General features: G+C 40.8%; 1 protein-coding gene across 1 annotated transcript; it reads left to right on the forward strand.

Moving 5' to 3' along the window:
- The first annotated feature begins 10,543 nt into the window (after positions 1–10,543).
- On the forward strand, positions 10,544–24,917 carry nuak1b (NUAK family, SNF1-like kinase, 1b). Its single transcript, XM_030774834.1, has 7 exons — positions 10,544–10,825; positions 16,325–16,445; positions 20,848–20,999; positions 22,129–22,194; positions 22,551–22,670; positions 23,510–23,642; positions 23,875–24,917. Exons 1-7 carry the CDS (start codon positions 10,544–10,546, stop codon positions 24,915–24,917), a joined length of 1,917 nt encoding a protein of 638 aa, XP_030630694.1.
- The last annotated feature ends 1,203 nt before the right edge of the window (positions 24,918–26,120 follow it).

Genomic DNA, 26,120 nt, shown 5'->3' on the forward strand with positions numbered 1-26,120 from the left:
GCATGGCTTAAATATGTACAGTAGCACATACAGCTATGCCATTTTAGACAGCATGCAGACAAGCTATTCTGAAATATGAGTAATTAGGTAATGAGGTATTCATGGAATATGTGTTTTCTATCGTTTTTCACTAGTTGAAGAGTGCAAAAAGCGCTGGAAATCACTGAGGGACACATATAGGAAAGAGAGGAGAAAGGAGGTAGAGAGGAAGAGAAGTGGAGCAGGGGCGAGCGGTGCCCGGCCATGGCGCTACAGTGGGGTCATGGCCTTCCTCAACCCCTTCCTGGAAGACAGAGCAACTTCCAGTAATATGATGGGGGGGGGTTGAGGAAACCATGACTCCAGAGGAGAGAGAGGATGTCGTGGCCGGGCACAATCAGACTGAAGACCAGTGGAAGGCGAGTGAGAGAGAGAGAGAGGAAGAGAGAGATAGAGAGCGAGAGAGAGCTGAATGACCGGGGCCAGAAACGCAGGAGGAGGTCAAACAGTGCCGAGTTTGAGGAGAGGCTGCTAACAGCTATTGAGGCTGTTAGCAGCAAAGCTCGCCCTCCCAGCCCTGCTCCAGAGGACAGTGACCGCCTCTTCTTTAGAAGTGTGCTGGAGGACTTCAGAACCTTGTCCTTAAGGAGGCGCCAGGACTTAAAATTCCAAATATACACATTAATTTATCAAGCAAAATGTCTGGAGGCTGGAGACAACGAACAGTATGAAGAGAGTGACGAGGTGCAGCTGGTAAGGCTGTGAGGGGTGTTAGTAAGCTTATTTCCCTCGCAGTCTGGCCAGCTGCACCTTGTGCTCTCCCTCACAGTTCTTCTGTCTCCACTTCGTGGTTATTGTAATAAATTTTTTGAAAACATATCTGGTTATGTGTTTTATTTTCAAATCTATCACATTCTAATTGAAAAGGTGTAGTGTGAGCGGGTGTTGTCACTTCCTAACAATACGTCAATGTAGAAAATACTGTACTAAACGGAACCACTTAATTTTGGACACATATATCATGTTCATTACATTGTCACATGATATTTCAGTGCAAAACAATTAGCCAAGAGTGAACCTCTGATAACCTGCTCCATAAGGTGGAAAATTATCAGCAACAATTAGTAAATTGGGTAATTGAATTATTAATTGCATAATAATATTGTGCTGAAAATGGAAATAATGCTTTTTCTGAGTTATTGGTGGCTCTTAAAAGAGCCGTTTGTAGACATGAATTAAGCCGCTGGTTGCCAGGGCACAGCTCCCTCTGCAGAGAAATAGGAAACAAATGTCTCCCTGACACGGATGGCCTCCCGTGTGGAGTTGTTGCTGCCCACTCGGGTGACCTCCTGTAGGCCAGCAGCTTCTCTGTCTCCAGCCGATGGTGGGAGCGTCCTGGTGGTGCTTGCGGTCCTCCTCAGGAAGTTATGCAGGACACAGGTAGCCTTCACACAGGTGTCCACGTTGGCAGGGCTGATGCCAATGACTCTTCTGTACATACGCCATTGAGCTGTAAGAATACCAAAGGTATTCTCAACAATCAGCCTTGCACGTGACAGCCTGTAGTTGAAAGCCCTGTGCCTGCTGGAGAGGTTGGTTCCTGGAAAAGGCCGCATGAGGTCTCGACGGAGCGGAAAGGCCTCGTCTGCCACAAACACAAATGGCTGTGGTCCCAAATGCTCTGCACCTGGCAGCAGAGCATCCTGTGGCAGACCAAGGGTCCCATCTCGGAGTGCCTGGCCGAAGGTGGAGTTAGCCAGCACACCACCATCGCTTGTCCTCCCGTAGCTGCCCACATCCACTACCCAGAAGCAGTAGTGGGCATCTACCACTGCCAGGAGCACAACCGAGAAAGTCCCCTTATAGTTGTGAAATAGGGACCCTGAGTTGTCAGGAGCCCTGATCACCACATGTTTCCCATCGATGGACCCAAGACAGTTGGGGAAGTTCCACCGATGGAGAAAGTCAGTGGCAATGCTCTGCCAGTCCTCAATGGTGGGGACTGGCATGAACTCTGACACTAAGGCGTCCCATATGGCCCTGGCAACCTCTACAACAATACCTGCCACGGTGCTAACTCCGACACGGTAGCTGAAAGCTATGGTGTGGTAGGAATCACCAGTGGCCAAGTATCTGAAAAAAAAAAAAAATTACAGTAAGGCAAAATGAACTAGCAAAAATACAGCATTATGCTATATTGCTAAACAGTAAATAGGCATAAAACACTGAAATTACTGTCCAGGCAATTGAAAACACAAAACCAAATTCGAAATTGCAGGACCATTTAAAGCACAAACACACAAAAATTAAAAAAAAAAAAAACTTTATAAACTCACCGTAGACAAATTGCCAGGCGCTCAGCCGGAAAAATAGCACGCCGACAGTTGGTGTCCAGCCGGGCAATCCGGGGCCCGACTTTTGAGAGCAGGCTGTCGAACTGGCTCCTGTCAAGCCTAAAGTATGACTGGAACCTGTCGTCATCCAGCCGTAACTCCCGCACCAGCCGGTGATATTCCCCGAGCTGCTCACGAGCCCGAAGAATCGGGTGAACCCAGTCGGATCTCCGACGTCTTCGCCTCAGGTAAAGCAACGCAGCACCGAACACAACGACCTCTTGGTTGTCCATAGTGATAAGATGAATTTGATATGAAGCTGAACACATTTTATAGGCAACATTTTCGCTCCAGAACGCTCGATTTTAAGCGGGAACAGGACCACAGTTACTGTAATGTAGGTTATGCACAAACGTTAGTGTTAATTAAAGACCAAGGCAAGTAAATGTGTCCTATAAACTCCATGCTGGAATTTGACCTAGCCTAGCATTAACAAAAAAGCTTTCAAGTAGTGTATTTCGTTAGTTTATTTTGTTACGAAATATGTACTTAGAATTGTTAATTTATTTCTGTCATCGATCGATTTCTCACCTTCACATTTAAAATATTTAAAATATTTCATACGGTTAACTTATAGCCTACTGGTGGTCAGTCAGCACAGAGATACCGCTCGACCTGTTTGTTTGTTTTGCTTTGTGGCCCCTTTAAAAAACATTTGCATAACCAAGCTTTCCGAAGGAACTTGTACCCGCCTATTTCATCAACGTCAGAGCGTCCGCAGTGTTCAACAGCGTCGTTGGCAAGGAGGTTTGGGCGACTCTTGACGCTCTCACCGCATTCAGTGTGAACGTACAGTAACAGCTGTATTCGGACATTTGCGGGAGTTTTCAGGACCGCATAACAAAGTTCTGCGGGCATCCGAATACCTCCGGCAAACATTAGGTTTAGCAGAAGTTTACTTTGTCCGGACATTTCCAAATACACCACTTTTCACGCAGTGTTAAGTTCGGAAGTTCGGTACAAACATCTCGCTTCGTAGTTTCTTTGTTCTTTTCTTCTGCAGAAAAATGGTGTCTCTTTATGCAGGTAGGAACACCCGCTAGAGACACCCACTGCTAGAGCGAACCGCTGCTAGCGAGCTGCTGCTAGAGACAGTTGGAGAGTGTTTGAATTGGAGAGAGCAAAAATTTGGATTTTTCCACGGTTTTATGGCGAAAATTGCGTCTGGCTTCATTGCTGTGCCCAATACCGTTACACTGAAAACTGAGACAATGGGTTCAGATTACCCATGAGGTCAAGCAGGGAATTATGGATAGTATGGTTTACGGGCCTGGCGACCCCTACAAAAATTATTTTAGGCCATTTGTATCCGCAGTATTTTATGCATCCGAGTGATGTGAAATTTGATTGCTCTAACTTTATGAACAGCTTGATTTCTGGCACATCTTGAGAATTGGCTGCTGGTTAATCGGTCAGGAGTTATTCAAAAGCCCTACAGCACATTTATGGTTATATAATTTATTACAGGCTCAATACATGGGATTATTTAGCCATGTCATACAGGTTAGTTTAATTTTCATTTGTTCTATAAAGTTTGTGAATGAGTGAGGGAATGTTGGACTTGAATTCTGTCCCCATGAGAAACTAACCTCTGAAGTAATCTGGTATTCACTGGGATTGATAAGTCGTTGAGCATGCTGTCTGTTAGGTGTTATGACATCTAAGTTTTTGCTTTGATGTGCATTGTTTCTGAGTGCAGGGGGGCTTGAGCCATGGAAGAGGCAAATTAGGATCAAAGGCCATGTTTACACCTTACATTAAGATCTGATTTTGGTGATTCAATCACAAGTGGACAGCTCAAAAGTACAGGTGTAAACGCATCCAACGCGCATTCAGGTCACATCGAGATCTGATCACTCAGACCACATTCAGAGATGGTCTGGACCGCATATAACCACATTCTTATATTAGTGTAAACGCGAATGCAAACTTGACTACAATTACCCCTTTTCCACTGACACGGTGCCGGTGCCGGTGCCCAATCTAGCACCAGGGCCACGCTTTCCCTTTGAAAAAAATACTGGTGCTGTGCCAAAAAGCTGGCAACGGCACGGTACTGCAAACCTGCTGGTCCAACGATGGGAACCACTGACGTCAATGGCTATGGGAGGGGCTACACAAGATACTCGCAAGATATTCACAAAATAGTCACCAGAAAGAAGAAAGAAGAGGAAAACATGAGTGAAAGCAGTGAAAAGTCCAACCAGCAGTGGTCCATTGAGGAGACCAACGCTTTGCTGGCAATCTGGGCCTCTACGGTGATGCAAGAGAAACTTACAGCAACGGTGAGGAAGTACAAGTTATATGAGGAAATACGTGTCGACTTTGACATGGCAGACTACCGGAGAACAATGGAACAGATAACAAACAAACTGAAGAAGCTGAAGAAGGAATAAAGTGACTGCAAATGAGAAACGTTGAAAAGTGGTGTGGGAAGGAAGAAGTTAAAAACTGGGCTGAATATTGATTTTTACTCAAAAACGGACCGGCCAGCTAGCTGACTGGTGCATTAAACTCAGCTGCTACATTGCTAGAGGAGATTTGCATATTGAAAGGAAAGGCGACTGGATCCCTTTTCATTTCTCCAAGATGTCGACTAACTGCAAGCAAAACCTTTTCCAAATCCTCGGACGACCAACAAAATCCGAAGCTGATGAGCTGGGACAAAAAGGACTGTTTCCCTGGACCTGTGCTACACACTGTTCATCGGATAACAGGAGACACCTCCTATCGCCAGGCAAGAGCGATCTCTAGTAAGGCTGGCATCTGGGCAAATATTAGTTTTAATTGTATTTAGCTAAAGTGAAAAAAGTGTTTTTATTTTAATTCATTTGTGGTTTGAATATATATGCTGTGATTCACTTCGGTCTTAGACCGTGTGTTGTAGTTGTTTCTCTGTTTATTATCTGTGTTAGATAGACTGTGCCTGCGTTCTTTTGATCTCTCTCCTATTCCCTCCGTCGCCCCACACACCTCAACTTCGGGATTTCAGGAATAGCTAAGGGTTGAATAGAAGTTTGGGTTTAGGGCCTAGTCAAGACTAGCTCTTGAATTACAGATCCTTTGTCCCTCTCCCGTGCACAAGTTCTTGCTACCCATCCCCCATTCTCTTTGGTGCCTAGCACGAACGCTCACGCACTACACTCATACACCACGCCTACCTCTAGACTGTGCGCCTGCGTGCAGTCTCTCTCCCTCGCTCCTCCTTCCTTTCCTGTGCGCCTGTGTACAAACTCTCCCTCCCTCTCCTCCCTCCTGTTCTGTGCACCTGCATACAGACTCTCTCCCTCGCTCCTCTTTTTGCCTGTAGTGCGCAGCTGCGCACATGCACACACACACACCCACACTCTCACACACGTTCTCACACACACACGCACGCACGCGCACACACACACACACACACACACACACACACACACACACACACACACATTTTCCCCCACTCTAACAGTATCTACTCACATATTCATTCAATTCTACACAAGAAACTTGCACATAGTCTCACTACCTCCTATTCATTTGTGCCTTGATGATTATACTGCTGCTCATTATTGATTATACACTATCAGTACTGATTGGCTAAGTAGTGCTGATTATTTTAATAAATTGTATCTTTGAAATAAACTGTGCCCTGTCTGTTCGTCACAATAACCACTGAATGCCAACCTCTGACAACAAAGTACTCCCATTGCCTTCATCAGTTTAGTTATTTCATGAGTATTACATACTTAGCAGTAGTTGTCAATATTAATAGTGCAATACCCGCTAAGACTGTAACATAGTGTTATAACTGTTTTGTTTCATTAAGGTTAGTGGTTAATTATAAGAAATTAAACACCAATTATTAATGATTAAAATTTATTAAACCTATTGCACCTACAATACTGTGCTTATGCCCACTCCAAAAAGGTGACTCACTGTCTTGTATTCGCCATTGGTAGCCAGCTTCCAAAGCGCCATAGCAACTCGCTTTCTCACAGGCGCACACAATCGATAAATGGTGTTTCCCCTCCTGATTATATGTCAAAGGCAGCGGCATATGTAATCGACTCTCTTAAGTTTTGAATGAACTGCGCTATGATGTCACGTTCGGTTCCCAAACCTATGGATAGCGTGCCGGTGCTTAGCAGGCACCAAGGCAGCACCAGCTCCGCACCGGAACTAGAACCAACACCAGCACCGCAATAGTGGAAAAGAGCTAATTGAATGACCGCCTACTCAACTGGCATCCTCTGCTTACACAAAAGTACAAACTCATTTGTGTATGTAGACATTCGCTCGCCAACGGCGTCATATTAAAGTGCGACAACAGGCAGCAACAACAACAACAACTTGCAAAATGGGTATTGTTTGGATTTCTTCTTCTTCTTTTAATTTCTGACACTCTTGGCACGGCAAGTGCATTGACGGTTCCCGACAATTAAAAACAACGACGTTTACCGTGAAAAAGCTTAATGTGGCTTCATGTTCCTAAACTGCGATAAATGCACCAAATTTCTCTCAGACACCTCTTGTCAGGGACGCCTCCTCCGGTCAAAAAATCAAAGTCAAAATCCTAGGAGTCCCAAAACAGCGATCAATGATCACCAAATGTGTCTGACATCTCACATGTAATAAGCATTATCTCCAATCAAAAAAGCAAAACTGAAATTCAATGAAAGGGGTAACGTGTTGGAAATGATTTGTGTTTATTTGCATATAGAGCGGAGAAGTGAGATCCGATCTCAAGTGGTCACTCGAGACACGGATTCTAAAGCCAGGTATAAACAGATGTACTTATAGCTGTCCAATTGTGATCGGATCACCAAAATCGGATCATAATGCAAGGTGTAAACAGGGCCAAAGGGACAGGGACAGAGGGGGGTTATGTTATTTTCAGTATCACAATCAGTGAAACATTTATTAGCCAGTGTATTGCAATGTAAAAACTCCCCTAGTTGCTGCCCAACATGGGACAACCATTTAGCCGTAAGTGATTGTAAATACATTACATGTGAACATTTTATATTTTGGATCAAGATGCAAAAGAAAACCACAGAAACAGTGGTCTCCTCCTTTGACAGTAATACTTACTAGATATCTGATACTAGGTACTAGGTATCTGAGGTCCTTAAGACATCAAAAAAGTACTCCTTAAATAAAATAAAGGTGAAAAACGTAATCATCTCTCTCCTTCTCCCTTGATATTCTCAGGTGTACCTGCCTGTTTGTCTGTCTGCCTAAATATGTTTCTCTCTTTGGGTCTGTTTGCTGACAGGAATATTCTCAGTTCTTTTCTATGGAAGTGATGTTTGCCACCTCTGCAAAGTGGGATTACCAACTGTCCAATCATTCACAGAATCCAAGTAAACATGTACAATGTCTGTTCAGTATTCAGATAGTTTTGATGAAACTGAAATTGTTTTATTAACTGGAAACAGCTGACATCAGCCAGTTGTTTCCAGAGGCAGAGGAATATACAATATTTATATTAAGATTTTAAGGAGCGCTTTGTTCTTGAAGCTGCTCTGTCAAGTGTTCTACATAAGAATGTGGATAATTAATATTTTTTATTATTTTGTAACACTTGTTACGTACAGTGTGTTTTTTATTCAGTAATATTTAGCTGCAGAATTCATGACTCGAGATACATTAGTTCATTAAAATAACTGTCCAGCAGACATTTTGTTTCAGTAACACTTTGACTGCAAACAACATGTATGCACAATAAATAAGTGCAACATAAGAAATATCATTAACAAGTAAGTAAAATGGCTTTTATGCATCAAAAGCAAAGTAAATAAACCAAAAAAAAAAAAGACTTTTTATGATTTCATTGTAATAATGAGAGCAAATATTCATGTTGGAGTGGCCTAAAATGTACTGATGTTTAATTTGAGATTTCAGTGATGTGACTGAATCCATACATCCCAAATAGGATTTTGTCATATCAGCTTTTGATTATCTGGGTTTGCCCATCTAATAAGTTTACGTGGAAGCATGCAATGTACTTGTTGTTCAGTTTGCATTGTGTCTGGTTTAAAACTGTTCAATAAAGTAATATAATATAACTATTTACAGGCTGTCCCAAGACAGCAATGGTGTAAGTCATCATTGTTTATACTATCAATCTTAAGATGTGGCACTGTCAGTCTTAACATTTTGATTTTAAAAGTAATGTACCCAAAAACTAATTTTTACTAATTGACTATTATTGCAAAAATACCAGATTAAAGAGGCATGTTTTAGATTCAGTTTTATGCAATTTGCATACAGCACAGTTCCTTGAATTATATGATATGCCCCAAACTCAGTCAGATTGTTAATGCTTTTTACAAACTTTTTCTTGGATTCCAAACAGTTTTTACTCAGGATTTACTCACAGACTGAGCTGTTCAAAGTTTTTTTTTTGACAATTGAGATCCATGTGGCTACAAACCTCAATGCTGATACTGAATTATCACTAAAGAGGATACACCTCACTAATTTAAATATGTTCAAGCCTTGGATATGTTGTATAAGGAATAGGCAGTTTTTTACCACTGGGTGGCAATGTATGACACAAGATTTTTCCTACGCTGTAGGGTGCAAATGAGGGCAGGTTTTGTCTCAGATATAAGTTACAGAGGCAAACACTGTTCTTATTTATGTGTATACTGTGCAGTCCCATGAAGAAACAAAACAATAAATTCAAAATCATCTAGCTTAGAAGGTCAGACAGAAACACCTCGCAGATATTTCCTTTTCTTTTCTTTTTTTTTCTTTTCAGGGTCCCTCCGCACAGTATTACATTTCATAGCTGAGTCGTTCATTTTTGGCCACACACCAGGTGGTACACCTTTGAGTGAAATAAAAAATTGTACTCTACTTTTGGTAATGGTGAAATACAGTATTTTCTATTATTGAGCATAATATTATTAGACTGTAGTCACTCGTTATGAAATGTATTGAAATATGCTGACCTCCAGTTTCCCACAGGGAAAATTGTACAAGCTATTTGTTTCAGGTTTAAATCTGTTGTTTAAGCATGTTATGGCGGAGAGAAGAAAGTGCTCCTTGACTTGAAACAGATCTCAAATCTAATAGCCGTGTGATCAAACATAAACATATGACTTTTTTGTAGATGCTTTTGTTTTTCATCTGGTACAGCAGGCTACTCTTCAGTATTTAATATATAAAAGGAGAGTGAGCGCTGGGGCCAAAAACAGGCGGAGAGGAGTACAAAGAGAAGGAACTCCGCCTTCTGCTAAATCCTAGCACATTCTTTATATACTGCACACTGGAGAAGAGTAGAAAGAAAGGGAGAGGACGAGAGCGCGAGACAAGAGGAGTGCAACGAACATGGCAATACTCAGCACGTCTCAGCGTTTTCAAACCGATCATAACACACATTTGACATCGATTTGGGCATGGATCACGCGCACCTTAGACAGAATCCAACTGAATGACGTTTTACCTGGTCTGTCGACAAAATGAGGGTTATCTACATCAAGAACGCTGGCCTCGTCGCTGCTTTCTCGGGAAGCAATGACGGTTAAGGTTTTTAGCTGTGACTTGGTGATACTGGTCGAATTTAATGGTAGCTAAAAGACACTACACCGCCCTGTGTAACAAAGAAACAGGAAACTATCATGTCGATATTCGGCAATCGAAAGAGAATATTAGCAGAATTCCATCCAGTTCTTTTTTTTTTTTTTTTTTTTTTTTGATAAATGTATTTCTTGTTACGACTGTTGTTTTTGTACCGTACCAGTAGACTAACGCTCTGTACCATGGATTAGAGAGAATTAGAACCGAGATACTGGATATGGTAGCTTCTGATTTGCGGCAAGGAGTCTGATTTGATTCTTGATATCATAGTTTATAGTTACATTATAATATGCAATATAACATTTTTCGGGACGCCAGTTTATACACTTTACGTTCATATTTTAGCATGCTAATAAATAAACCGTTTTGAATAATGTGGAGCAGACAGCACATTAATATAAAAGAAAAGCAAGAGGTCGATGGACAGTGTGATTATTGACAATCACAACTTAAATTATATATTCAAGTTATTTTCACTTTAATTTATTTATTTATTAATATTTGGCGTAATATTTCGCGTATTACTATTATATTATAGACATCTGATACCTAATCAAACATTTAATCTGGTAAAAGAATCTAAAGGAGTTTTTCCTGTGGAAATGGAAACTGCCTGTATATCATCTCAAATGCTATCCCGTCATGAACCTGAACTTGATCAGCCCTCTGCGGGAAAACCCAGGGACGACAAGCAGCCTCCGCCACCGTCACCCAATGGCTCCGCAGTGCTAGAGGCCCGGTCATCGGCTGACTGCAGACGTTTAGGCGTGAAGAAACACCACCACAAACATAACCTGAAGCACCGCTACGAGTTACTGGAAACGCTTGGAAGAGGGACTTACGGCAAAGTTAAGAAAGCTATTGAAAGACATTCTGGAAGAGAGGTGAGGCAAACTTATTCATGACAAATTTATTTTTAATGTGTCGCTTTTATCACGCACCTAAAGTTAATCATTTGCAATGCCTCTATGCGAATTATGTACGTGATGCGCCATGGCTCGGCACGCGCTATTTCTCCACCCCTTAGCGCAGTGTGGTTGGAAGCTTCAGGGGACATGATTCAGTCGGGCACTGATGGGATCGATGTATTGATAATAGCCTCAGTGAAACGCATCACTGAAAGAGGTTTAAAATCCACTGCAGAGAGAGCTAATAAAGGACTTAAAACGAGGAGGAAAAAACCATCCGAATCTGTGTGCTCTAACTCTATCTAAGTCTCATAGGTCATTTGTACCAGGAAGAATGCAAGCAATTCCTTGACTTGACCAACCCAAGAAAGAGTTGCTGCAGCCATTAGTACTACTGTGTAGCCAAGACAATGTGTGATCGATATTTATTGATGCTTAAATTTAAATCACAGTAGTGTTTCCCAGTCATAGTGCATTTTAGATCCTCCCTACTTGGACACACTTGATTCAACTCAACAAAGACTGCTAGACTGTAGGCTGAAACATGTGTGTTTGCACAGTGAGAGATCTAAACATGTAGAGCTGTTGGCCTCCAGTAGTAAGATCTGAAAATACTGCCATTGTAGTCTACATAGTGACACCTTGGTTGTTTTGTTGACCTTGAAAGTCATTTGACAAATTGCCTAAACAGTCAGCCTCAAAGGCAATGCTACCTTCAATAAGGGCAAATATCTCCATGTGTAGTACAATTTAAACACTTGCACTCCACTTGGCAGAGCAAGGAGAACTATCCCCTTGTGACACTGTGGTGCTGGGAGGAAGGACAGGAGATGTCTGGCATGCATAATATGTCCTTGGGAGACTATACTTGGCAAATTCTTTCTCACCCCCGTGACTTTAGCCTGGGGTGTGCTTCCATGGCATCTTTATGGTTTAACTGCTCAAGGACTGGAGGATTACAAATACAAAGACTTGCAACACAAAGCATTTACCTTTAATTATGGGAGGTGTTATGTATTCATATTTTGACATAAGTTAAACAAATATGCCCATTAAAAGGTAACTCAGACAAAACATGGTATCAAAATAGAAGATGAGGGAAGAGGAGAGAAAAAGATATTAAGACTAAAATACTTATAACAGTCTGATGACAGAATGGCGGCAGTGAAGTCACACTCGGGTAGCATGCAAGCAGTACAGTGTTTTGAAGCAGCCTCTGAGGTCACTGTGTTTACACTGCCACATCTGAATTCTACAAATATATAGGAAAGACAAGCGTGTTATGTGTTGACTCTTTGTTTGTTGACTGCATGCCTAGGGTAGGTTGTCACAGCCCAAGTACCCAACACTGTTTGCCAATGTGCACCGTGTCAGGCTGGTGTGTGTTTTTGGGCATGGGGCCAGGGTCATGTTCATGTCCATCCATTCACCCTTTGACTGAAGGGTGTGTGCCTATTTGATTAGCTATCTAAAAAAATCCAGTGAGGGCTGCTTCAGGACAGATGCATGTGAAGTCACTACTTTTAATTGTGTTCTGTCCATCTTAAGTGATTTGTGAGTGTTTAGGAGAGCTCATATGTCTATACTTCACTACACAATAATGCAACTTAAAGATGAGAATACAAGTTCCTCTGTTCGCTTCGTAAAACATGAGGTCACATATAATTAACCTCTCCATTATACTGTCATCTGTTGAAAGGTCCTGTCAGTGAAAAAGGACAGGGCTGTTATGTGGGCTGTATTTTGGTACGAGCAGGATTTAGTCGCTGTCCTTGGTGCATTTGTTTCCTTTATCTATGACAGGGCTTTACTTAAAGTGCTCAACATCAATGACACAAACCCAGAGGACCTGCGTAAAGCTTGTCAAATAAAAAAAGGATACACCATAGAAACTAGAGGCCCCTTACTGGTGAAAATCCAGCCAAAGATTGGGCTGAGAATAATTCTAGCTACTTAAATGATTTTGAGGTGAATTTCAAATATGTATATGCATTCACAATCACATCTATAGTCCTCTGCTTTTTAACTTCATTTTAATGCTACTGGAACATAGTGTAACTTGCTATCACTCTTTGTTTAGGTATGCGTAAACGGGTTGTGCTAGGACGGGGGGACCCGCTGAGATTAACACAAGAACTGCTTTGCCTCCTTTGGAAATTTCATTGTCGAATTTGCCTTATGGGTTTTAACTATTACATTCAGAATCCCAATAGGATGTGGATGTGTGAACAAATGTAGATGTTCTTTGAAGGTCTTTCCTATTCAGGATACCGTCTCTGAATACTCTTCATTGCTGCTCCTACTTGTTTATCTGCGTGTGTGTGTATGCGTGTGCGCGCGCTTGTGCGTATGTGTAATACAGAGTGTCTGCACCCTCTAACCTCCAGAGCCCTGGAGACACGTCCAAGAGTAAGACTGTTACATAATCCCTCTACCCCATTTTACTTTTCCAGTTTCATTAAATGTGAAGTACAGTAGGTTCATGCTTCATGTGTGTGTGTGTGTGTGTGTGTGTGTGTGTGTGTGTGTGTATGTGTGAGAGTGTGTGTGTGTTTGAGCCCAGCTGATCAATTGACGTGCCGATGTTATCGGCCAATATGACCCAATTGCAGATGAATCTGTATCGGCATTTATAATGGCTGATAAGTGACAATTGTATTTGTGAATATTACAGATGGATCATTCAACCATGTTATGACATTCGTGTCTGCCATGCCTGGTTTTGCTGCAGTAACGTGAAAGCCGGTACCGTCAGTCACACATCAAAATTACTTTTAACGTTATGGTAGTTGACTGGTGTAGGCTAAGCCGTTGACAAACTTGACTGTGGGTTTATTTATGGAATGTTGTTGCAGTTCTAGTGAGTAAATAAACAGTCCTATCATTTCTCCTTCGGCACTTCTAAAAATTCTCTGGCAACATTGCTTACAGCAGCTTATAATGCCATCCATTGCTACATTTGGTCACCCACAAAGTTAGCTAAAGCCATGTTTATCAGTGGAAGACTGCTAACTCACACGAGCGGTTACACTGTTTGTTTAACTTATTCTGCCTTAATTGAAGCAATGGTAAATATATCTTAATTGAAGCAATGGTAATACATGCCTATAGTTACAGTCGGTGCATTGCAAATTATTAAATCAGAGGAGACACATAAATAAATGTGAGCTGAATAAGTATCTAACAGGGCTTAGTAGCCAACAAAGTTACCCAGCTTCTCTTTAAAATGTGTAGTGTGAAATCTCAAAGTTGGAAGCCCTCGTTGCAGACAATCATGCAGTATTTGATGCATTCAACAGCAGCGTTGACTCTAGGTCACTGTATCAGTTTACTGCATTATTTATCAAAACTTTAATATGTTTTGTTGTACTTTTATTCAAAGTACTATTTATGACTATAAAACAAGTTTATTTTTAAACTGCATTATGTCATGTTATCTTCGTGAGGACTCTTAAATAACTACGCACAACAAACGTGAGGGAAAATCTTTGTTTATGTTATGTGTTTCTGAAAAAAGAAAAATATATATATATATATATATATATATATTGGCCGATATTTCATCATCAAATTTTTAAATCCTCAAATATTGAAATCGGTATCATTCCTAAAAATCCTGTATCAGTCGGACTCTAGTGTGTTTGTGTACTCATTCAACCAGATGGGATGTCATATCCAAAGGAAGCCAAGATGAGGGTGTCTACTGGACATGTGTAGAAGTGAAGCAGAGTGTTGACTTTCACTTCAAACATCCTCGAGACACAAACACACCTGCAGTGGCCACTGTTTGTACGGTTGAATACAACTGAATTCCGTTGGTAAGACTAAGACAGCTAGTAAAGCCATGCAACATGGGGATAAAATGGTGTGATGCTGAGAGAGAAGAGGGATAATGCAGGAATGTTTTATGGCAGGAATGTGTTTCTCCACTCACTTCATGTTCAGTTTGTTTGGTGTGCACACAATTAAATTCAAAAGTCAGCTAGTGAGTAAACATATCCTTGTTGTTCCACAAGAGTGTCAAATATATCTTTGAGCTTTTCAGTTAAAAATGGCAAGAGACCTTTTTGAGACCTGCTCTAAAAGGAGTACCTGCATATGGTCAAACTACGGGCTTTGTCATCAACTGCATTATTATGGTGTTGGCATGGGGAGAATACCTTTTGTGTTGATAATTTCACATAATGAAATCTAAAAATGCCTAAGACTCCACAGCAATAAAGACAGCCTTAACAAAACCTTCATCAACTATTTGAAAAAAAAAAAACAACAAAAAAAAACAGACAATGTCTCCCCTCCTACAATTCCAGACATTTTAAGACATGAATATCAAAAACAAAATGTAATACGCTCTAAGACTTTATATTTTGCATGGATCTTTAAAAATGGCGGTTGCAATCATCGTATATCTGCATCTGGACCAATAGCTGTACACCTACGTCACAAGGTTCCTATTGCGCTACGAAAGTACCTACCCTGAAGTAGGAGCTAAAAAAGCCCCTCAAAACGGCGTTCTAAGAACTATGATCATTCTAAGTTCCTGCGGTGCGAACACGCGAAAAAGGGGGTACTTTCTCCAATAGTTCTAAGAACTATGGAAAAGGTCCTCCGGTGCGAAAGTGCCTAATATGAGTCATGTTGTCTGGAGTAGGATTGGTTTTGGTCCTTCCACCCCTCTACCCTGCATTACTACATTTTGGAAGTGAAGCCAACCAAAACAGTGCCCCAGAATACCCCTTACAGATTCACTGTGGTTACCTGTAAAACCGGCTTGGCCATTGTGGGCAGGTATGGGCATTTCGTCTCAGAATTACAACCTCTTCCCTCAATTAGATAGGAATGTGGGGTGTCACAAGTTATGGTGACAGAGTGAACACACTTTTTACCTCTCTGGAAACAAATGTAAATGTACAGTTGAGGCCCTCATTAACACACCCTCTGGAAAAAATGTAAATGTACAATTGGGGTGCACATTAACACACCCTCTGCTGTCTGTGATGGAGTCTTAGACATCTTCAGATGTGTTTTTATAAGATCATTGTTAAGCCTGTGCTAACTACAGCTTTCTGTGTTTTGGGTTCAGCTGAGGTTTGCAGTGTGGTCTGAGATTAGGGAACTGATGAAACAGCACTGGTGAAATAAAAAATCCAAAAAACAGTAAAATATGTAAGTCTATTAGTTCCATTGATTGTATTTGAACCATAATTGGAAAATGTACTGCGACCAATCACAAATTATTCTCAACTATTTAAGATTAGCCTACAATTAAATGAAAATGTAAGTGGAAGCACACTTACTAAAACAACTGCTTTTCTTCATGAAACAATCATCTGTTTGATTTTTAAATTGTTTACTATTAGACAGCTTTGTGCCAAGCAATTTTTTCAACTCTCTAATAGCAACATTTTCCATCCTTACTCTTCAGCTCCTCAGTGGCAGGGTTTAAGTGCACTCATTGTACAATAATCTACACAGGTTGCCATCAAATCGATCAGGAAGGAGAAGATCAAGGATGAACAGGACATGGTCCACATCCGCCGAGAGATTGAGATTATGTCCTCTCTTCGCCATCCGCATATCATCTCAGTCTATGAAGGTTTGTTTGCTAGTCAGTCTTGTGCGTGTCTTTCTCCCTCTTTATCTATAAACTGTAGGCTGCAGATCTGTAAATTGCAAAAATCATTGAAAAAAAAAAAGATGATGACATCATAAGAACTCAGCTAATTCTTCTATGCTCTTAATCTCTGACATGTTATGGATCTCTGACATGTTATTAATCTCTGACATATTATTGATCTCTGAAGTGGTATACGTCTCTGTCTGGCACCTGTCTATCTGTGTTACTGAGCACATATGAAAGGGTGTCTTTGGGCAGTCCTCCCAACATCAGTGGCCCAGGGCCATCATAGATGGCTGTGCCTGGCTCATTTATGTTAGGCTAGTTCATAAAGGCTTTACCATCAACCATCTGGATAGACTAAAAACAAGTAATAATGAATATGAATCCAATGAAAAGCGACAGTACATTTCTATAATTTCTGTATTACGAAATTATTGCATTGATATGCAGATAGTATGCTAGAGAGTTCCTCTAAAAAAGTAAGGAAGAATATGTACAGAAGAATGATGAAATACACACCCCAAAGAAGTCAGGAAACTGTGTATTTTTGACCAAACTGTTTGCACCACTGCACAATGCTAGAATTCAGTGACTGTTGTGGTTGGCTCAGTTGTGGAGTCTGAGAGAGCGATCAGGAGAGCTCTCCCTTAAATTAGAATTTACAATTTTACAATTTAGTTATTTGGCACACGCTTTTTACCAAAGCGACTTACAATCAGTGCATCAGTTGGATTTCTAATACCTTGTGAGCAGAGATCACAATAAAACTGAGTGTCAAATTGCCCCTTCGCATTGCGCCCCTGGAATACTTTGACAAACACAGATACAAGACAAAGGTTTTTTTTTTTTCCTAGGAAAGGGAGGTTAGGCATTGGGGGACAGGTGTGTTCTAAAGAGGTGGGTTTTCAGTTTCCTGCGGAAGATGGTAAGAGATTCCGCAGTCTTGACTGCATGGGGATGGTCGTTCCACCACCTCGGGGCAATGGCGGAGAAGAGGCCTTGGAGTTATTCATATATCTGTGTGTGCAGAACTATTGCCAGCAGTTGTCTTTGTAAAGACAGCATAGTGTTTCTGCTAAATGGTGTTGTGGCCTGGCCCACTACCAGAACAGGTCTGGAAACCTATAGACATGGTAATGTGTATCTGGTAACACCCAATAGTTAATGGTTAATGACTTGTGTGAGGCAAAGCTGAAAGAGATGTGTTTATGGATGGATTTTCCTAAATATGTACTGTATCAGTCATCAAGCTGTAGGTATTTATGCACATTGCTTGTCACATACAGCATTATTTATAACTGTTAAAAAAATAAATCTTTGCTGATTGTGATAACACTCTTTCTCTGATCAGGCAGCCCAAATGGGTCATTCATGATGACTTTGAAAATAACGTCAAGTGAAATAAGAGCAGTTGACCCTTTTGCTGGTATCAAGCATACCTGTGTTCGGAGTTTTAAAAGGAAGCTTTGCTATTCTTTTCAACTGCACTGATAATTTCACTACCTAACTAAAAATGTGCAGTCAACTTTTTTTGCCATGAAAATGTCCTAATGGAACAGAATTGTAGCTGTCCTAAGACAGTCAATAAACATTTTAGAAACAAATGCTTACATATTCTAATTTTGAATACTTCTGTCACATATTGCACTGTCCTCTTTCATTTTGGCTCTCTGAATAATGAGACTAAGACTGAAGCACTAAACTGACACTGCCATAAGGTCCTTGGGACACCACACAGACACCTGCCTGATCACTTATCACCAACTGCAGGAACAATTACGGCTAGGATCAGAATCTTTGTGAAACTTCTTATCAAATATATGAATTCTCATGAGCTTGTCTTGTAAAGATCTCTGACAAAGTCCCAAATCCGTTGACATCCTTTTGTATGGGGAAAGATACAAGTGACTACAGGGTGGACATTTTGCTTTGTAGCCTTCCCACGGGAACATCCTTGTCCATAACATGTCACCAGCCCTGTCCACAGCTACACTTAGGAGTGAGAGTTTGGTACTACTTTACAGTAAGACTACCCTTATAAAGGATTCATAAATGGTTTACGAGTGGGTTAATAATTAAGTTTTAAACACTTTATAAATCATTAATAAGCAACTATAAACAAGTTATAACTCATACATCGATATGGGCTCAGTATCTGGTGAGATAAAGATATTGCTGCACTTTTCATCTATCTATTCTGTTAGATCTCAGATTTTGCTAGTTGCTTAGCTTACTTTATGTTCCCCTTTTATCAGTGAGCATGTTAAACTATCAGCTAATTAGTTACTAACATTTATAACTGCCGAAAGGGAGCCTTATTGTAAAGTTTAAAACACATCAGCATTTACTAATGAGTTCATAACATTTATGACTGCCAAAAAGTAGCCTTATTGTACGGTGTAAAACACACCACCATTTACTAATGAGTTACTAACATTTATAACTGCCAGAAGGGAGCCTTATTGTAAAGTATAAAACACATCAGTATTTACAATGAGTGGCTGAATTTTCTCTAAAGTGAAGCCAGTGCTTTTTATTTTGTAGCAGTACAAACCAGGAAGTAATATAATGCTAATATGGTAGGAGGGAAGTACATCATTCACACAGACAATTACATTTACGGTACACAGATTACATTAAACTATCATAAGAATTGACAACACAACCCAAAGACTACATGATGAGCAATACACATACACTACTGGCCACAACAGGAGACATAAACTGAACAATAGCTAACTGGGGTTAAACAACAGTCCATCGCCCCAAGGCATGCTGGTCCATCTATCTACCCCCAACACGCATCACAATATATCACTTTAATATGATAGCATGTGTCATATAAACCCCCGTGATAATAATGAGGATGGCTGCTGATAGCATGCTGGAAATGTCAAGGTAAACAATATTGCAGCCTTAGTGTATGAATTTGGTAATTTGATATGAAAATTTGATATGCAATAATTGGATATGCCAAATGAAACTTTTTGACTATTAAGATATGCTAATGGTGGTTAAATGCTAGTAACTTATTAACAAATATCTGATGGGTCTGACAGGTATAAATGCTGGCTGATGGAGAAGACAAAGTAAGCTAAGTAGCCATTGAGATTGGAGGCTTAACAGTACACATAAATGTGGGATGACTATTTGGCAAGCAACGGGTCACTGTTGTGCTTTTTATCTAACAGTTTATAACAGCTTATTAATGATTTATAAAGTGTTCACAACCTAATTAATAATCTAATTATGAACCATTCACAAACCCTTTATAAGGGTAGTGTTACTGTAAAGTAGTACCGAGAGTTTTAAGCCAGGCAAATAAAAGCAGGGAGAACAAAGAAACATTTGCGTCAAATGTAATATTTTAATTCTTTTATAATACAATTTCAGAGTTTCTGAATGAAACATCAAAAGAGCTGTCGGAAGTGTTAAAGAACCTTAGCATGAAAGAAATGAAGGAAATATTCCAAGTTTAAACTCTGAGGCCTTCATTTAGGACCTCATATCAACATGTGAAATGATGCTTAGAGCTCCAGTTAACTATGTTTCATAGGCTATGATGTTAGGTATCACCATGGATGTATTTCTCCGGGGTCTGGTTTTCAGAGACTCCCAATTCTCTGTTTATTATGTGCACAAAGCTGTAAAGTGCTCCACCTCCCAGCCATGCTCTTATAGGCCGAAGCCAGACATGTGAATCTTGAACTGATGCAACTGCCAGAGCAGCAGAGAGATGTGGTCAACTCTGGACGTGTGACAGAGTTTGTCTATTCCAAAGCTTTGGGTGGGGTGCTCCTTAAATGGCAATTCTGGTTTTGTAGCTCCAACAGCTTTCAAAAGAAGAAACTAGGTCTTTTAGCTGTAGTTCACTGTGTTTGTTGGTTCTGTCTTCATTAGTGGTTATCTGTCATTCCAGTTCCTGACTTCATGAAGACAAAATGCCCCCCCCCCCCCCCCCACCCCCATGGGCAATTCCAATCAGTATACCAGTGTATAAATATATTTTTGCGATACAATGTTTTTTTTTTTAAAAGCTACTTACCTTTGGCCTTTTTTACTGAAACAAAACACCAGAGAGCACATCAGAGATGTTCAGATGTATTTTCAAAATCTCCGTTGTGCCTGTAGTTCTGTTTTACTCCCTGTCTGCTCTCTCCCTTTAACACTCAAATTCTCCAGATATATTAGTTAATAGGTCATTAAATTTTGCCAGTAGTATTTTATAAACAAGCATTTTAGAAAAGTTATATCATAGAAACAGATCAAAATGTACAAACTTTAGTGTAAATTTATTGCGTTATGTTTTTATGTGGGGTTTTTTTGTTTGTTTGGTTGGTTTTTTTTAACACATTCCATCTATCTTTTTTCCCCTCAGTGTTCGAGAATAAGGACAAGATTGTGATTGTAATGGAATATGCCAGCAAGGGTGAACTGTATGACTACATCAGTGAACGCAGGCGTCTGAGCGAGAGAGAAACACGACACTTTTTCCGACAGATTGTCTCTGCTGTTCATTACTGCCATAAGGTGTGCTGAGACCATCATTTGCCCTGCTTTCTCTCCCTGACCTCATGTGTAACTAGACCTCTATCTATGACAGCATGGGAGATTATTTAACAAACCCAGCTAGATGCAGAGATGTCAGCTCTCCAGGCATGTTATCTTTAGCCACCTCAGGTTTGGGAGGACTTTGTAATTGACAGGCTGATGAGAAACAGGGCTGTTTAGAGAGTTCATAGAGCTTTTTAACACAGCTAACAACAGAATAATAATGGCTTCTTAGCATAGCTGTCAACAGAGCAGTAATGGCATGCATCCTGATGTGTTGGTCAGCCTGCACTGAGTGAAAAGGGCAAGCGTGGCCAATGTTCTTAATCAAAGCTTTAACAGAGGGCATTCCTCTTGCTTTCCCAATCCACAGACTCCATCAGTTCTCGTTTCCAACCTTCTACACACAACTGTCCTCTATGCACTGGCTCTGTTTGAACCACTCGATCCTCACTCTTGTAATCTACTCTCCTCACTGGTTAAGCCAGTGATCTACAGGGAACCATGACTAGGTGGGCTTGCCCTGATTGTCATCTTCTCTGCAGCTGGGGAGAAATGATATCATTTCCTTAGAAAAGTAAGCTCCATACAGCTTGTGACAGGGCAGGGAGATGGGTCAGTTAGCCTGGGCCACAGTCTGTGGGAACACCTGGGTGGGATTACAGAAAAGACAGGAAAGCAGACTATTGAAATACTGATACCCAGCTTGCTCTTTTCCATGGTGAGGCAATAAGAAGCGCATGGTGCATAGCCTGATCCAAAACACAGTCTCCAATTCAAATCCAAAATAACTGCATTTCCTTCTCTGTGTTTCACATCTTAATTGCAGTTTTAAAAGAAATGCCATTAACACTGTCAGTTTTAATTTGTTACTGTTGTTAACAGAATTTGAATCTTTCTTTCAGAATCTGTCTTTGACAGATGTTTATTAATGTAAAGACATTATGTGTAAAATCATGAAGAACATCATATGGTCATATATTATAGGTATTGTTTACTTGTTATTATGCACCTCACCATAAATAGGCACCATTTATCACACTATAAGCCGTAGTCTTGCGTGCTTTACTGTGACACTAATGTGATATTTATGCTACTTTTTTTGCAGAATGGTGTGGTGCACAGGGATCTGAAACTGGAAAATGTACTACTGGATGAAAACTGTAACATTAAGGTGCAAATCATGAACTTCTTACACTCTAGAGGCCTCTTGAAAATCACCTTGTCAGAAGCAATCTCTCTAGACTTATCTGTCAGCCTTTGACATTTACTTCCTGATAAGAGCTTGAATATGCTATTGTGTGTAAGTGAGCTATAAGGGAAATAAGGGAACTGCAATGCTTACAGTTCTTTTAGACAGGACAAGACATTAAAACTATATGATATGACTTTGCAGAATCAACTTGGTGGTCAGTTACCATACAACATTTGGAATATAAATAAAATGTAATACATTCACGCAGATCCACTAATTTACTTTGACCACGCATTAAAATTGAATTCTGAGTATTGTGTGTTTTAACTTAACAGATTGCTGACTTTGGGTTGTCCAACCTGTATCACAAGGACAAGCTCTTGCAGACATTCTGTGGAAGCCCACTGTATGCATCACCAGAAATCGTCAATGGGAAACCTTACCATGGCCCAGAGGTAGGCAGGTCCAAAGCTGTAGTCTCCTTACATTCATGGGTGAAAACTCTTTGGGCTTCTCATAGATGAAGCACAGTGTCTCATTTACGCTGTAGGTTGCCTCTTTGATGGTTTTCTTCAACAAAGCTATTCAAAGTAATTCCAGAATCAGTGCACCTTTTTGACACCTGGTGTCTTGCAGGCCACTGAGGACTTGAACACTATGAGTGTTTTACTCTTGATTAGTCCTCACAAATGCTTCTAAATTACTTAGACAGGCTGGTTAACTACTGTGCCGAGGTTGGGGGTGAGAGTGAAATTGCTTGACACACTTTGATCACTCACTGAAAAACATTTTGTTTGGCACAGCCAAGCAGGTGCTGTTAAGTATTTTATAAGAGGCGTACATTTCGTATTTTTAGACCCTGTCTGAATCTTTTAATTTTGTATAATTTTTTTGAGGCATTCAAAAAAGCAGCACAGATATTATAATCAAATCACAAAACAGGGAAATGCCACAAATTATACCTCACAAGGGACATATAAACCAAATACTATAGTCCTTGTCTTGTTGTTGGTGAAATTAAAAAGCTGAGAGACAAAAGAAAGTCAATTACATGATGATGTCTAATCATTTTAACCTGCTATCTGATTTCCTGTGGCCTAGTACTCAGTAAATGGCTAGTCAGAGGTGGGTTATCATGACACTGATATCACGCCTGCTCTCATTAGGCATTGCTTTCTTCAGACATCCCTCCATTGTAGAGGCAAGCTTTATCTAACTTGCCTTGGCCTTGCTTAAAAGCTTAGTTGTGTAATACATATGAAAGTTTTCAAATATCATTATTTGTCCTCTTTAGGTGGATAGCTGGGCACTAGGTGTGTTGCTGTACACCCTAGTTTATGGGACCATGCCGTTTGATGGGGGAGATCACAAAATCCTCATCTGGCAAATCAGCAACGGGGAGTACAAAGAGCCCACCCAGTCCTCAGGTACCTAGGTTTCATGGCACCTGCCATCTCTCAGATCTCTTCAGCTTCAGGTTCCATATATCTACAGACTTGGGTTTGAATTTAAGTATTAAACAATTAATAGAAGACTTGACAGAGTTCTTTGGCATAAACTTGCACAGCTAATGGCATGTCTCTACCTGTCTAAAGAAAATATGAATAGATACATGATAAGGGTCTTAATAACAATTCATTTATATTTTTCTCTCCATAGATGCCCGTGGTCTGATCCGCTGGATGTTGATGGTGAACCCTGAGAGAAGGGCCACTTTGGAGGACATTGCCAATCATTGGTGGGTAAATTGGGGCTGGAAGAATAGTGTATGTGATTGTGAAGCCCAGCATGATGCCAACTCCCCAATGCTGGCACGCCTAATTGATTGGCAGAACCGCGCAGAGTCACGCCCAGCCAAAGCCACTCGGTCTGAACCACTCCTGCTAGTGCGCCAGCGCCCAAAGAAGTCCAAGAAGGAGAATAATGAAGGAGTATCCAACTGTGGTGAGGAAGACAACCTGGGCCTGAAAAGACCTAAGGGCATCCTGAAGACAAGACTCTCAGAGGAGCAACACTCACCCAGTCTGGAAGAGATTGAGTTGGGGCCTGTCACTGGGGACTCAGTGCTGGAACCTCTGACTAGTGCAGGACAAGAGGAAGAAGAAGAGATTGCTCTCCCAGAGGGTTCTCATGCTAAGAAGGTGCCCATTCTGCCAGTGAAAGGCATCCTGAAGAACAATCAACAACGAGAATCAGGGTACTATTCCTCTCCAGAGCGCAGTGAGTCCACTGAGTTGCTAGGTGGCATTGTTACACCTCTCATTGCAAGTTCACCTCCAAAAAGAGTTATTGGAAGAAAGGGCATCTTGAAACGTAATGGTAAATACTCCACCCATAGCAATATGCCCTTAATGGGAGTCCTGGGGGAACCTTTATCAAATGATTCCGGCCTGTCCCGCAGCCAGAGTCGCCCATCCAGTATTATTGGTGATGACAGCTGTGTCCTCACCAATGGCTCTTTCAGTGATGCAGACTGGCCTCCTACAGCTTCTCGATCCAACATCCGAGGGTGTGTGTCTGCAGAGAACCTGCTTGCCAACTTCAAAGGTCTTCAGACAGCCCCTCAGTTCCATGGAGGCAAGTTCAGCCGTGGAACTCATGGCTCCCCAGGGGACAACAGCAGCTTTTCCCTGTTGGGTGATCTGGATGACATGACTCAGGTGTACCAACAAGCTCTTGACATCAGCACCAATCTATCCTAGAAATAATGAGAGAGAGAGAGAGAGAGAGAGAGAGAGAGAGAGAGAGAGAGAGAGAGACAGGCAGACAGACAGAAAGAGAGGAGAAAGAAGAGATGAGACATTACATCAGGCTGTGTTTGTATGTGTGCATATGTTTGTGTTGCTCATCACTGACGACCGGTCTGATGCTGGGATACACTGTAGATATGTATACAAATCAAACCTCCTCTGAAGGAATTCAGTTTGTAGCTAATACATGCACATAACTTTACATGATCAGAAGAATAGATACCACACAGTGCAGAGAAATCAAGGGTCCAAGAGTTTTTTGAAGTGGCATTAAGTGGTTGTCCTGGAGGAGTCCCTTTCTAGTAGATAAATACTGCATTCAAATGTTTACATGTTTACTAGGTGAGTTGAAACCATACTCACTTAAACCATGCATTGGTGGCCTCTTCAAGAAGACCCTTACCAAATGAGGAGCCAAGCTGAGTTTACAAAAGCACCTTAAAACTCACAAAGAGCACATATTGTGTGTTTCACTTCATGTAAAGCAAACCAGGGTCTTGCTTGAAAATATTTCTCAATGTTAATTTATTAATATAATGCATAGATTTACTGATACAAAACTGGTGTGGTCTGGCTGTACTGGAAGAGTGCAAAGCTCAATTTCTCCAATCCGTTTGTGTAGAACTGACTTATGTAATTTTTTGCAACCCACTGAACTGAAATGGTATTTTCTCTATATCACAGAGTCCACATATGTAAAACATGAGGTCACATGTATCATGACAGCTACACATATGTCCTATATGTAGAATTATATGTATGATGTTTATGGGAATGTGTACTGTAGAAAGTGCCTTCATGGATTCATATGGAATTATGTATGTCATTTTCTTTACATGAAGAGAAATACCAGATCAAGCAATCACCAGGTGTGCTTACTGATTAATGCTGAATATGTCAAGACCCAGGACCTGTTAACCTAGAAAGGATATCTACTATACAAACACTGTTAAGGATCATTCTGTCTGAAATAACTGCCCTAGTATCCCAAATATTATCTCTTTTTCAGTGCAGGGACAAAACTGCTAAAATGTCCAGTTTATCCCTCTCTCAGAAGCATTTCAGCCCATTTACAACTCTTCTGTGCATGTTTTCTGCTTGGGGTTATGCCCTTGTTTTTTGTGAATAAATAGCTGCTTAAGCCATGTGGACACC

This window comes from Chanos chanos, chromosome 5 (genome assembly GCF_902362185.1).
Source record: "Chanos chanos chromosome 5, fChaCha1.1, whole genome shotgun sequence".
Lineage (NCBI taxonomy): Eukaryota > Metazoa > Chordata > Actinopteri > Gonorynchiformes > Chanidae > Chanos > Chanos chanos.